At 38.8% G+C, this 15,911-nt stretch overlaps 1 protein-coding gene across 2 annotated transcripts in view; it reads right to left on the bottom strand.

The window, feature by feature from the left end:
• The window catches only part of adam17b (ADAM metallopeptidase domain 17b), a 101,141-nt gene that overhangs the window by 61,765 nt on the left and 23,465 nt on the right, over positions 1-15,911 (bottom strand). For both annotated transcript variants that reach the window (XM_072251201.1, XM_072251200.1), the window contains exons 2-5: positions 13,557-13,689; positions 11,519-11,652; positions 2,390-2,478; positions 1,301-1,487 (exon numbers count right to left, since the gene is read on the bottom strand). In XM_072251201.1, coding sequence (XP_072107302.1) covers positions 1,301-1,487; positions 2,390-2,478; positions 11,519-11,652; positions 13,557-13,689 — 543 coding nt within the window. The remainder of the gene's footprint in view (positions 1-1,300; positions 1,488-2,389; positions 2,479-11,518; positions 11,653-13,556; positions 13,690-15,911) is intronic.

Consider the following 15,911-nt stretch of genomic DNA (forward strand, 5'->3'; position numbering starts at 1 on the left):
ATTACAGCATTAATATGAGCTTCCCAGTAACTTAGTCATACTAATATATTAGATGGTGGTTACATCACCGTCCGGTATGGAGAGGAGAGGGCTACTGCACAGGATTGAAGTAAGCTGCCAAGAGTTGTCAAATTAGTCAGCTCCATTGGGGTAGAGCCTCCGTAGTACCAAGACACCTTCAGGGAAGAGTACTTCAGAAAGGTGGCTTCAAGGACACCCACCACCAAGAACATGCCCTCTTCTCATTGTTACCATCAGAAGGGAGGCACAGGAGCCCGAAGGTATACACGCTGCAACTCAGGACAGATTCTTCCCCTCTGCCATCCAATTTCTTAATGGACACTGAACCCATTAACACTACCTCACTACTTTTTTTTAAATTTGTTTTTGCTCTACTCATCTTAGATTAACTATTTAATAGATATATACTTACTGCAATTCAGATATTTTAAAATATTTATCATGTACTTTATTGTACTGTTGCCACAAAATTAACAAATTTCATGACACATGCCGGTGATATTAAGCTTGATTCTGATTGTGATTGTAAAGAGGAAGAAGTTGTTTAGGATTTGTGTAGAAGGTGACCTCATTTGTCACCTTTTACCTGCAAATTCAGAGATGTGTTAGATGTTATGTGATTGACAAGTTGTGAGTAGAACTAAGCAAGAAACATTTCTAATGCACAAGACCCTTTCCAGTTTTTATCAATCTAAAGAGAAAGAAGTTAAACAGGATTTGTGTAGGAGGAGATCAAGATATTTGGTAGCAATCCAGTTTCTATACACCTTCATAAAATAGAAGGGAATGGAAAGTAGTACAAAATGTCACTGCCCAATTTAAATGTAAAGGACTTATTGGACTTAACCCACTTCGGAAGGACCAGTTCTCTTTTGATAAGAATTCCATTGCTTAACTCCACTTATTACGTGATATTATGGAATCTTAAAATTTAATGGTCTTAAAATCAACATTGTATCATTTTAAAAAAAAGTGCAGATCCATTATAAACTGTTTACAAGAAAACATTAATCAAATCTGTAATGTATTTCTAAGAACTGAAAGGTCAAATTACGGAGAATTTTTAATTCTGTAATTACTAGTTTTAAAGGACATGTCCATTGCTCTTGAGAAAAGATCTTCACGGCACCATTGACAGCTATACATTAGCAATGTTATACTTAAACCAACATTGATCCAATAAATCCACAGCATGAGCCTAAAGCCACAAACATACTGACTGAAGACCAAGAGACAGGAAATGAATACATTTAATAAGCAATTTCTCACATACACTTACCAGTAGAGGCATCTATATCAAAATCATCCTCCTCATCATAATCATCTTCTGGCAAGAGCTCAGAGTCATTCAGTTTTATATAACCACAGACACTGGAAGATTTTAATCGTCCAATTTCCAGTACATTCTCAGATTTATATGCCAACAACTTTTCAACTGGGACAGAGTCAATGAATCTCCATAGGGGCTAGAAACAAGAATTAAAAGCATAAATATGTAATTAAGAAACTGACCAATAAAACTTTACACAGGCTGATTTTAACCATTAAAAACAGTGAAATTTGAAGAAATCAGTAACAGAGTGCAGGATATACAAACTGAAAGGGGTAGCAAAGGAAGACGGAGGGGTATTGTGGAGATGAGAGAATGAGAGAGGGAGAGGTGTAAGAAGCTGGGGGAGGGGGCTATTTTACAGCTATAATAAAAGGGTAAACTGCATTACTGACCAGAAATTAGAGTATAGTCACACCACTTACAGTCTGATAAAACACAAAGGATGCTAAAGAACTAAAAGAAAGTATTGCATATTTTCATCAATATTTGGGGTGGGAAACATATCAACATATCAAGATTATCGGCACTGTTATAAAGACAATCTAGGAGAAATGTAACAATTCAAATAATAGAAGATTTTAAGGGTGAATAAAGAAGAATTTCTTCTGGTAGAAGAATTCATTACAAATAGTCAACTTTTGAATCAATGAGCAGGTGCGAAGTAGAAGGAGGTTCATTGTAGGAAGGTGATATGTTCCACTCCAGAATAGCTGAAGGAGAAACCATTGCTCTAAGTTAACAGAACTGATTAAATACTTGAAAGAAGAAACTGCAAATATCATGATGAAAGAATGTTTAGTTTTCAATCCCTACTGCGTTACTGGCACAGTTAAGATGACTACAATTGCTTCCTGTATGTAAACTTATGGTTCATGCATATTAAAATTTACTATCATTTTTAAGCATATATTAACTTCAGCACATTACAAAGACAGGATGGAAACCACAATCATCAGGAAGAACTCTGTACACAAGAGTAGCAGAATGTCTGTTAAGCCTTTCCCAAACAAAAGGGTAAATTAAAGGCACGAATACCTCTATGTTATATTCTCCTTCATCGGTAATAATTCTGGCAATAAATTCCTCCTCATCAATAAGAGCACGGACCTTTGAACCTGGTTCACCTTTTATTTAAAAAATTGTACAATTAGACTTCTGATCCTTCAATGTACAGTTTTTACTTCAACATTTTTCAACCTTTACAATCATTTCACTTTCAGTCAAAACCAGAATGTTAGTTGAGGAGATCTCCAAATGGCACGTTAATGTAGAAATGAATTGAATCAGACACAACAGAAGATCTGTGGCTTGATGTTTGCCTTCATTTAACATGTTATGAATATATCACATTATTATGAATATTAACCAATTAGGATATGATTTTTTTGCCAACTATGAAAATACCAAGTTCACTGATGAGAGAAAAAGTGGTAACTACGACAATGCTATGAATACATTATATGCATCAAAATTCATTTGCAGGGTGCTAGTATTGACACTAACATCTTCAATACTAGCATTTATCGCCAGGTACAAAATTTTCTGAGAAGGGACTGATAAATCACCTCCTTGAACCGCCACAGTCCTGTTGGTTAAGATTGTCAAGGCAGAAGTTCCAGGATCTAAGCTCCGGAACAGCAAAGAATAGGCATACAATTCCAAGTAAGGATGTTCATGAACCTGGAGATGAACCTGCAGGCAGCAATGTTCCTGTGCACCTTCCACTCATTCCTCCTCATGGTAGTTAGTGATTGGGGCTTTGGGAGGTGCTGTCAAAGTAGCCTTTTGTGGCGATGCATCAGAGCAAGTGTTTACAGCGGTACATAGGGACTGCTTTGTTCTGGATGGTGTTAAACATTCTAAAAGACTGTTGAGTTATATTCATCCAGGAAAACAGAGAGCTTATCATCACATTCCTGACTGGTGCCTTGGTAAATTGTGGAAAGCTTTCAGACACTACAGGTAAGTTACTCACTACAGAATACCCATTTCATTTTCTTGTGCTTATGGAGGTCTAGTCTAAACAGGTTTTGGGCCAATGATAAGACTCTTAACCCCAACCTTTGTAATGGATATTCACTGTCCAAAGGGCCTTCAAAGTACATTTATTAGGTATGTATGTTTAACCCTGAGATTCATCCTCCTACAGGCAGCCATGAAACAAACACCATAGAATCTGGTCAAAGAAAACATCAACCATCCAAAGTGCATAAAAAAAATGAACTGTGCAAACTGCAAAAATATTAGTGAAGAACACAGAATATAAAACATCAAACCACAGAGTGATTGAACAGTCCAGGAACGATTCAGTTTAGTTGAGTTCAGTTCAATTTAGCACTGTGTTGTTTGCTGGCTGCAGGCCACAGAGCCAATAAGCCCCGATCAAGATTGCACAAAATAGCAATAAAAAGGGAATAACCAGAAACTAGAAACTCATCACATCATTAACTGCAGAGTGAAATCCACAAACTGTGTTGACTAAACCTTGCCTAAGACCCAAGACTCCAGCACCATCCTTCAGCAGCTGAACACCCGCTCGCCTTCCGCTTTCATTTCGTTGATTTTAATTTTGCCTCTTTTTTGGCAAGCTTAGCTTTCTAAACACAGTAGCTGACACTTCTAGAGATCAAATTATTGTTTTTTAATGAAATAAACTTCCAACTAATATTCCTTGTTTAGTTTCTTGTCGTAAACAGGGGCCAGTCTTCAGCTTTTAATAACAAGAAATAATTATTTTAAAGTTGAAAGGACAGCTTTGCAAACAGACACACTGTCTACAGAACTCAGGATGTTGGTTCACAGCACCCCTTCTCAAGAGCTGCAATGCAAAATAATGACCTATTTAATTGGGCAACACTGGCTAAGTTGCTTAGTTCAAGGCAGTTTAGGCTTAATAGGAATGGGGTAACGAACATCAAAGATTGACAGAAACAAGGAGTGAATTAGAATTCATTCTTCTGCCTTCAATTTCTGTGATGGATGACTGGTTCATCTGCAGTTCATAGTCCTTTTAGCTTATAGGAACTGTATCTGTGTTTTGGAAATCCTTTAGAAATAGTTCGCACTTTGGAAGTATTTTGTAAGATAGAAATCCTCGGTGAGTTATGAATGTGCTTTGAGAATGTTGTTTTGATATTAATGTGTATCACTGAATGTTGTCTTGATATTAATGTGTATCACTGAGTGGTGTGTTTAAACTGCTTTGTTAGTTGGAAGTATCTACTTGGCAGGGAGGGGAGACCCACCACTCAGATAGTGGGCATTGGCAGCTAAACTCACTGCAGAGGATAAACAGGGAAGTGAACTAGTTTTTCAAGATGGGTAGTTACAGTATAACCTCCCTTTAGTGAGGATACCCATAGCTATCTATATCAAATAGGGCATAGGGTCTTCATCTGAGTTTAGATCTTTACGGCTAGCAAACCCAACACTATAACACCTTAGAGGATAATGCAATGACCATAATGTTATATGTCAAAGATTAAACTCTGTCTTGTTGAAAACTGGCTCTGCTATATCCAGCATCCCCATTTCCAGACACTGCCTGTTAGTTTCAGTAAGTTAAGATTTTCAACAAAGTCTCATTTAGAATCTTCTGAATTTAATGGAAATACTTGGCTGCTAGAAAACTTCAAGGATTCTTTCCATGCCCCATTAATTCACTCTGCTTAAATTTTACATAAAATGAGTCTAATTTCAATAAACTCTTATGTCCCGTTGGATGGATGTCCAGCTGAATATATGTCACAGTTAAGAAGTTGAATAGCATTATTTCTTATATAAGCACTAATCTATGAATGAAAAATAATTGTTATTACAATGTCATTTCCTATCCCAGTATTAGTCCTTATATAAATACTAATTTAATATTTTCCAATGTGACTAACTTAAGATTTTATTCTTTGGAGTTAAATTTCAGCACAAATATGTTAATTACTTCTATTTCTGCTTATCTTCATTCTGCCACATGAAATTAAATTTTTGAAACACTGCATCTTCAGGTTCAAAAGTTCAGCAAGTAAAAAGCCCAGACTATGTAAACTAACATGTCCTATTAACAGAAATGTCCATTGCCTGACCTATTTGGCATTTTCATCATTTACTGTTTGCATTCCTTATTTTCAGTACCACAGTATTTGTTTATATAGGACAGACAAAATTATTTTCGGGGATTAAAAGCTCAAAGGCAGCAGTCTAATTATCTCACAAATCCACCTCCCAGGCAAGAACTCACTGGTCACTCAAACTTCAAGACTAAAGCAGTCCCAATGAATCATGTGTGCTTATCCTCTCACTCACTTACAGTGTATTTTTGTTAATCCTATCCTCCCATTTACATCCACCTACAGAAGGTTTTAAGAGCACTTACCTCTTGAAATTAGTTCAGAAATTTACCAGCTAATCTGAAAAGTTATTTACAGCAGTAATTTATATTTCAATTGGTCCTAAAGCATACATTTATCAAAGGGCAATTGACTCTGACTAAATACTAGTGCATTGAGAGGGGGAAAATAAACAAATGAAGGAGACCCAAAGCAGCAAACAAGGTCAGGAGGGAATTCCTGAATGGCTTTAAGTCCACGAAGAGGACATTAAGAAAACATTAAGAAAATGTTTCCAGTGGTCAGAAAAGGCGAAGAACTCCCAAGTTGGTGTGGTCTTTCATTGACTCTATTATGGTTATTATTCTTTCGATTTGTTGAGTATGCCCGCAATAGAATGAATTTCAGGTTTGTATATGGTGACATGTATGTACTTTGATAATAAATTTACTTTCAACTTTGAACTTTAAAAAGGCCCTTGGACTTTGTTAAGGACAAGAAAGACTTGATGAAAGCCTTACCCTAGGACAGAGGACAGGAGCACAGGGCAGAGGAGTACTGATAAGCCCCACCAATGGTAGAGACCATGCTGCCTGCAAGGAATTCTGCAAGAGAAGGATGGTAGCAGGCAATGTTGTGGTTCTTCTTTGAATGTCCAACTTTGAGGTCAAACATGATAACAGCTATTTGGCAGTCTTGCTCCTACCTTTAAACTCAAAAAGGCCAATAATACTGTAGTCTATAAAGTTTGGCTCTTTGATTTGTTGAACTTTAAAAAATGACGAAAATGCATCTTTTCAACACATACTTTCATCTGGAAGAAATAAGGACTGCAAAAGCAAATGGGAAAACTTTTATCTAATTAGAAGGTGCAAACAAATCAGATATGCAGGGTGAAACGGAGCCCAGACAGGTCAGACTTCTGGATAGTCTGTAGGTACTTACAGAAGATAAGATGGCTAAGTTTAATTTTATATCAAACAGAGAAAGTCATGGCACTAAAGACCACTTGGCCCAGTACAATACTGCCTGCTGGATTTTTTTTTAAATCTTATCAGATAAACAGTCAAAAGTAATGTCAACAAGGCAGAGCACTCCGAGCCAATGCAAACTGGGATTAGATTATTCATTTATGGTATCTGATATAGTACAGGATGCAGGCAGAAAAGCTTCAGATGATGTAATGTTTAGGACAAGCTAGTTTGTAGAGTACTGAAAAGTGTACTGAAACTTCAGAAATAGGGATAAGACTAGACTTTTCAATGCCCCTCCATCCATTCATAGGTTGCTTCTATCACATAATTAAATCACAGCTGATGTACATCTTAAATCCTTTTAGCTTCCTTGCTTCTACAGCCTTTCGTACAGTTTTTAATTTATAAATTATGGTCCTGAAACTTTCAAAAAAATAACTTTAACAAAATAGGAAGGTGTTCCAGATTTCCACAAGTCTCTGCTTTAAGTTTTAGACATCACAACTGAACAGCTTAGCTCAAATTTTGAAACACTTCTAAACTAGTATAACCTTAAACCACCTCCCCACCCCAAACCTCCTTCGACTCTTTCCCAACAGTGGAAATAAGGTCTCTCCTCTTTCAACACTGTCACCTGTCTTGTGCACTTTAAACAATGTTCCCTCTGATTTTTTTTACAACTGCACGGACCAACCATTCCTTTGAGCAGGACATTTTTACACGGCCTGAAATCTGCGTGACAATATAATAGAAGTCTATATTAAAGAAAATTCCATCCGTGTGGCAACAAAGTCTAGGTATGTGGAAGCATTTCAGTTACTGTGTGGCAGTACACCCACACAGCTTAGAGGGAACATTGATATTAAACCTCAATATAACTCCCTAATTTTCCAAGAATATGGAAGTATAAATTTGGATAATGCAACATCTAAAATATTTATTGGTCAGTGTTAATTTAATTAACAACTATCCAATATTCAGCTGCGGATGAATTCCTAGGTTCTTGAGTTAAGTACTGAAAAGACTAATATCCTCACAATCCTTTTAACCCCAGTATGATTCGAATTAATCTATATGCTAAACCCTTCATACTCAATATATATCATTTTTCAGATGAGTTGCCTAAAGCTAAAGCCAGTGCATAAAATTGGGGTCTAAGCAGGCCTCTATGCAGATGTAATGAAAATTGATAACTTTGTATTCCTGCCAATATTACATAAAAGACCACCATTTCTTTAGAAATATTAAACATCGCTCCACCTCTCCACTGAACTTCATTTGCCTGCTTATTTAACCTATCACATCTCCTTGCAACTTACTGTATGCATCGATTTTGCGAGGGGGATGGGACCCAGAGCGATAGAGCAATGAAAGAAGTGCATGGAGTAAAGCCAGATCTAACATACAGAGAGGCTTTGAGGAAAGAGGAGCAGAATAAATGGTGTAAAGACAGTAAGGTAGAAGGGCTGAAGTGTGTATACCTCAATGCAAGAAGCATCAGGAACAAAGGTGATGAACTGAGAGCTTGGATACATACATGGAGTTATGATGTAGTGGCCATTACAGAGACTTGGCTGGCACCAGGACAGGAATGGATTCTCAATATTCCTGGATTTCAGTGCTTTAAAAGGGATAGAGAGGGCGGAAAAAGGGGAGGAGGGGTGGCATTACTGGTCAGGGATACTATTACAGCTACAGAAAGGGTGGGTAATGTAGCAGGATCCTCTTTTGCGTCAATATGGGTGGAAGTCAGGAACAGAAAGGGAGCAGTTACCGAAGAGAAGTATTCATTGAGGGCCTCGCTCACTTCCCCAGCCTCCAGGCACATCTTCCCACCTTTAACTCTAATCGGTCCTACCTTCACTCCTGTCATCCTTTTTTTGTTCACATAATTGAAGAATGCCTTGGGGTTTTCCTTTACCCTACTTGGCAAGGCCTTCTCATGCCCCCTTCTTGCTCTTCTCAGCCCCTTCTTAAGCTCCTTTCTTGCTTCCCTATATTCCTCAATAGATCCATCTGATCCTTGCTTCCTAACCTCATGTATGCTGCCTCCTTCCACCTGACTAGATTTTCCACCTCACTTGTCACCCATGGTTCCTTCACCCTACCATTCTTTATCTTCCTCACCGGGACAAATTTATCCTTTACATCCCGCAAGAAATCTCTAAACATCAACCACATGTCCATAGTACATTTCCCTGCAAAAACATCATCCCAATTCACACCGGCAAGTTCTAGCCTTATAGCCTCATAATTTGCCTTTCTCCAATTAAAAATTTTCCTGTCCCCTCTGAGTTAAAGGTGGGAAGATGTGCCTGGAGGCTGGGGAAGTGAGCGAGGCCCTCAATGAATACTTCTCTTCGGTATTCACCAATGAGAGGGAACTTGATGATGGTGAGGACAATATGAGTGAGGTTGATGTTCTGGAGCATGTTGATATTAAGGGAGAGGAGGTGTTGGAGTTGTTAAAATGCATTAGGACAGATAAGTCCCCGGGCCTGATGGAATATTTCCCAGGCTGCTCCACGAGGTGAGAGAAGAGATTGCTGAGCCTCTGGCTAGGATCTTTATGTCCTCGTTGTCCACAGGAATGGTACTGGAGGATTGGAGGGAGGCGAATGTTGTTCCCTTGTTCAAAAAAGGTAGTAGGGATAGTCCGGGTAATTATAGACTAGTGAGCCTTACATCTGTGGTGGGAAAGCTGTTGGAAAAGATTCTTAGAGATAGGATATATAGGCATTTAGAGAATCATGGTCTGATCAGGGACAGTCAGCATGGCTTTGTGAAGGGCAGATCGTGTCTAACAAGCCTGATAGAGTTCTTTGAGGAGGTGACCAGGCATATAGATGAGGGTAGTGCAGTGGATGTGATCTATATGGATTTTAGTAAGGCATTTGACAAGGTTCCACACGGTAGGCTTATTCAGAAAGTTAGAAGGCATGGGATCCAGGGGAGTTTGGCCAGGTGGATTCAGAATTGGCTTGCCTGCAGAAGGCAGAGGGTGGTGGTGGAGGGAGTACATTCAGACTGGAGGATTGTGACTAGTGGTGTCCCACAAGGATCTGTTCTGGGACCTCTACTTTTCGTGATTTTTATTAACGACCTGGATGTGGGGGTAGAAGGGTGGGTTGGCAAGTTTGCAGACGACACAAAGGTTGGTGGTGTTGTAGATAGTGTAAAGGATTGTCAAAGATTGCAGAGAGACATTGATAGGATGCAGAAGTGGGCTGAGAAGTGGCAGATGGAGTTCAACCCGGAGAAGTGTGAGGTGGTACACTTTGGAAGGACAAACTCCAAGGCAGAGTACAAAGTAAATGCCAGGATACTTGGTAGCGTGGAGGAGCAGGGGGTACATGTCCACAGATCCCTGAAAGTTGTCTCACAGGTGGATAGGGTAGTTAAGAAAGCTTACGGGGTGTTAGCTTTCATAAGTCGAGGGATAGAGTTTAAGAGTCGCGATGTAATGATGCAGCTCTATAAAACTCTGGTTAGGCCACACTTGGAGTACTATGTCCAGTTCTGGTCACCTCACTATAGCAAGGATGTGGAAGCATTGGAAAGGGTACAGAGGAGATTTACCAGGATGCTGCCTGGTTTAGAAAGTATGCATTATGATCAGAGATTAAGAGAGCTAGGGCTTTACTCTTTGGAGAGAAGGAGGATGAGAGGAGACATGATAGAGGTGTACAAGATAATAAGAGGAATAGATAGAGTGGATAGCCAGCGCCTCTTCCCCAGGGCACCACTGCTCAATACAAGAGGACATGGCTTTAAGGTAAGGGGTGGGAAGTTCAAGGGGGATATTAGAGGAAGGATTTTTACTCAGAGAGTGGTTGGTGCGTGGAATGCACTGCCTGAGTTAGTGGTGGAGGCAGATACACTAGTGAAGTTTAAGAGACTACTAGACAGGTATATGGAGGAATCTAAGGTGGGGGCTTATATGGGAGGCAGGGTTTGAGGGTCGGCACAACATTGTGGGCCGAAGGGCCTGTACTGTGCTGTACTATTCTATGTTCTATGTTCTATGATACTATTAACCAATGCTATTGCTAAAAATGTAACGAAAACCAATGGTCCCAAAACAGAGCATGTCAGGAGCTAACCAAGATTCAGTAAAGATGGAGAATGTTACTGAGATGGAAAGAGGCAACAAAGAAGTCACAGTGTTAGAGATTCAGCGATAAGAAAGTAGAACTGCAACTTATTCAGTTCAGTCTGGCACACTGTGAAGGAGGGGAAGGTTTGTGGCAAGATTCATAAACTAAACTTTAATCTTTACAATATTTAACTCAGGGACCTTGGAGTTCATCTACAACTCAATAATGGACAGTTGTTAATTAACTTATGCCTGACCAATAATCCTTTACAAGGTTAAAAGGGAGGCAATTTTTTTTTTAAAACAAAATTTAAGAGAAGCAATGGCTAGAAAAATAAACATGATAGATAATGATCTGTAGTGTAACCGATATTTTTTTAAAACTTTTGCGCCCACAGTTACCTTATCATCATTTATATAACAAATGTAACTAATTTGGTCACCCACAGTTTAAGATAATGTATAAACTTTCAGTAAATAATAAAAAACTCACAAGTGTAAAGTACCCTGGTAGTCATGACAACTGTAGCACAGGACTTCCACTTAGCGCATGATCTAATGACTTATCCAGACCCACAGAGTTCATGAAAATGTCTTATTTTGAACAATTCCCCTCAAATTCAATCGTCCCATTACAATAAAAAAATTGATATTAAATGAATATTTGACTTGAATTCTTTTATTTGAAAAACTGCTACAGGTTATAACAGAAGACATGTTTTATGTACAGTATCATTTTCTGTAATCACTCAATTTAATTATATGTACTAACCAATCACATGGCCAGAAAAGAAATTTTTCCATTGCACACGATATTCTTCCTCATTTCCTTCTCCATCCACTATGACTGCTTTGAAAGTTTCAGAAAAATGCTCCATATTTGAAGTTAAGTACAAGTTAAAATTTCTGTGAAACAGGAAGTTCAAAGAATTTTCAAAGAATAAACAGCTATTATTATAGTAGTTCTGACTTTCATATGCATGCATCTTTATCTGATGCTCTAAAATATAAATTGGCAGCATAATCAAAATATATCACAGCATTTTCCACTGCACCAAATTACAGCTGGCCAAATTAACACATGGGATTATGTAAAATTGATGTAAGTCACCATGATAGAACATCTCCCACCCCCCCCACAATTGGTCAAATAATGCATCCTTAACATTTTAAGCACAGGCATATAATTCATACTGAATTGAAATGCAATTACTGATACCAAGATTGTTAGGTTCATTTTTTCTTTAAATCTTGCTTCTTTTTTAATTTTCTTTTCCCATTCAGGCTAAAAGTGCAGAAGTACAGTCCGTTCCCATAATATCAATGCCTCTTCAAGCAGCACTCTTCCAGGCAGAATTATACATTTGTGATTTTCCCAACTGCCATATAATCTCCACTCAGCATCTTTCCCGTGTGATACAACTCAGCAACAGTGAGACTTGAAGTAGAACCAACATGACATAGAAATACGCTGATAATAATCTAGAGACACAAGAGATTTTGCAGATGCTGGAAATCTTGAGCAATACATAAAAAAATGTTGGAGGAAAATGAATAATCAACATTTCAAGCTGAGACCTGTCATCAGACTGGAAAGGAAGAGGGAAGAGTCAGAATAGAAAGGTGGGGGAGGGCAGGAGTACAAGCTGTCAGGTGACAGGCGAGAAGGAATAAAAGGGAATTTTGTGAGAAGCTAAGAGACGGTATATAGAAGAAGTAAAGGGTTAAAGAAGAAGGAGTATGATAGGAGAGGAGAGTAGGCTGTGGAATAATGGGGAAGAGGTGGGCAACCAGCGGGAGGTGATGAGTAGGTCATGAAAGTGGGGAAGGGTAGTGAGAGGGCCACCAGGATGACAGAAAACATCCTGTCAGTAAAGGAGGCTGTGAACAGGCACCATCAAGTGTGGGAATGGAAAGTAGAATTCAAATGGGTGGCCACTGGGAGATCTCGATTGTTGCGACCTATAGAGCAAAAGTGCTTGATGAAGCATCCTCCAAACTGTGTTGGGTCTCACCAATGCAGAGGAGGCTGCAACAAATGAACCTGACAGACTCACAGGTGAAGCACCGCCACACCTGCAAGTACTTTTTAGGGTCTTTTTTTTTTTGTGATGAAAGAGGAGCTGTAAGGGCAGGTGTGGCACTGGCATGGATGCAGAGATAAGCATCAGGACTCTCCATTCCCCCACCTGGCTACCTTCCCCCTCGCCTGGACTCAGCTATCACCTGACAACTTGTACTCATCTACTCCCCTCCAGCTTTTTATTCTGAATTCTTGCCTCTTTCTTTCCAGTCTTCATGAAGAAACTTAGCCCGAAACACTGACTATTCATTTCCCTCTGTAGCTGAGGCCTGACCTGCTGAGTTTCCCCAGCATTCTGTGTGTGATGCTGAACTTGGTTTCGTAACTTTCATTGACCCAAAAATGTGGATATGATAAACATTTATATTTTCTAAACTGCAACAATAATTGTGGCAGGTTACATTTTGCTCAGGATAAAACAACTCAATTGCTAGCATGCTAAATCATAAATATTGTAAGTTAGAACAAGTGAACTAATCTCATACGGATTTTAGGAGAAAAGGCAGGAAGAAGAAAATGTGCTGGCTTCCTGCACCTAGTGTATGTACTGCTAACCAATATTACAAGCGTAGGTTAACTGAGTAACCATTTTAACATCTTGAGAAAAACATCTCTCTAACCAGTAACATCTTCAGTTTATAATTCTTAACGTTACATCTTTTATCATTTCCCTGTGATTATAGTTTGAGAATGAAATCACCTGTATTAAAAAAATAATCAATCTTACCTATTCAGGGCTGAAAACTGTACCGATTGTTCTAAGTGAGTCTGTGGTTCTGCATCGCGTTTTCTTACAGAATGTTGGCGGATATCCGACAGTGAGAGGATATCATAATCAGTTAATAGTCCACTCAAAACATCTGTTTCAAAAATTTAGAATTGAAACAAAAATTCTTTCAGATCATTGTTCAGTTGGCTCTCAATTGTCCAGCACAATGGAACAGACATCAACTGAGATCATGGATAAAAGTGTATACTTCAAATAATAATGCAAAACACATTAACAGGCATCAAACATAGTACTTATTTATAAAAATGGTCACGTTTGTTTCGGAACTGTCTTACAGTGATAACTTCTTCCAGTTTTGCTTCTATTTACAGGGCTTGCAGATCTATTTACAGTCCAATATTACATTCTGAGATACAGTCCTGTTGTGTAAATAAGCTTCAATAACCTTGAAAGGTTTTTAGTTTATATTTAAAACTATATAACTAAAACACATTAGTGTACCATTCTTAGATACAGGAGATAAACTCCTGCAATATTCAAAGTGTTGGAAGACAGTCTTCCAAGCTTGACAGTGTTGGCCTTTGAAATTAATATCATGGGACATAGAACATAATTAAACAATAAAACAGCTGCTGAATAAAAGAGTGTTCATGCACTGTACACTAAACTACTGGCACTGTACGTGTTATTTTCTCCCTGTATCACAAACATGAATTGATTTCAAGGTGGTTAAATCAACAGATGATGCAAAATTATCTATGGAATCACAGGAAGCAATTAAACAACTATAAAATGAGACGGAGACAATATCAATGGACAGAATAATAACATCAAATGTATTGCAGTTACGTGCAAACAATTGGACATTGAAAGAATAATGTGTCACCAAGAACATTTGGAGTACTGTGCTCAGTTCTGATCGCCTCACTAAAAGAAGGATGTGGAAACCACAGAAAGGGTGCACAGGAGATTTACAAGGATGTTGCCTGGATTGGGGAGCATGCATTATGAGAATAGGTTGAGTGAACTCGGACTTTTCTCTTTGGAGCGATGGAGGATGAGAGGTGACCTGATAGAGGTGTACAAGATAATGAGAGGCATTGATCGTGTGGATAGTCAGAGGCTTTTTCCCAGGGCTGAAATGGCTAGCACAAGAGGGCATAGTTTTAAGGTGCTTGAAAGTAGGTACAGAAGAGATGTCGGGGTAAGTTTTTTTTAAAGCAGAGAGTGGTGAGTGTGTGGAATGGGCTGACGGCAGAGGCGGTGGAGGTGGAAACAATAGAGTCTTTTAAGAGATTCCTGGATGGATACATGGAGCTTAGAAAAATAGAGGGCTTATGGGTAAGCCTAGGTAGCTCTGAGGTAAAGACATGTTCAGCACAGCTTTGCGGGCCAAAGGGCCTGTATTGTGTTATAGGTTTTCTATGTTTCTAACAAGAAATTGTCAAGGATTGGGCTGGTAGGTGATAGGATTTATACGTGCTATTGAGTAAGAGGTTATGAATGCCACCAACATATATAAAAAAACCCTCAACTTGGCTTTTCATAACACTCCATTTGCCCAATGTTTCATTATTAGGAATTAAACTGCATCATACACATCAACAAGATAGCCACTAAACAAAGAACGACAAAAGCTGGTCAACATTACTCAACAACAGGTGGCCAACCTCCTAAGCTACTCTCGCCATTTCCTCATCCTCTCATAATTCATCATGCATTTTGCAAGATTCACAACAAATGTGATGAAACACTGGCCACCACCTGCACAGGTGCAACCATTACCACACACACTCAGTGGCCACTTTATTAGGTACACCTGTGCACCTGCTCGTTAATGCAAATATCTAATTAGCCAATTATCATGTAGACATGGTCAAGAGGTTTTTTTTATTGTCTAGACCAAACATTAGAATGGAGAAGGAATGTGCTTTAAGTGACTTTGACAGTGGAATGATTCTTGGGGGCAGATGGGATGGTTCAAGTTCCTCAGAAACTGCTAATCTCCTGGTATTTTCATGCTTAACAGTCTCTAGAAATTACAGAGAATGGTGCAGAAAACAAAATATGTCCAGTGAGTGGAAGTTCTGTAGGTGAAAATGCCTGGTCAATGTGAGAGATCAGAGGAGAATGGCCAGACTACTTCAACTTGACAGGAAGGAAACGGTGACTCAAATAATTATGGGTCACAACAGTGGTGTACAGAACAGCATCTCCAGATGCACAATACATCCAACCTTGAACTGGATGGGCTACAGTAGAAGACCATAAACATATACTCAGTGGCCACTGGATTAAATACAGGAGTTGAAGTGTATAAGCAGTTTGAAACTCACCAGTTGGTTAATAGTC

Source organism: Mobula birostris, chromosome 2 (assembly GCF_030028105.1).
Source record: "Mobula birostris isolate sMobBir1 chromosome 2, sMobBir1.hap1, whole genome shotgun sequence".
NCBI classification, from domain to species: domain Eukaryota; kingdom Metazoa; phylum Chordata; class Chondrichthyes; order Myliobatiformes; family Myliobatidae; genus Mobula; species Mobula birostris.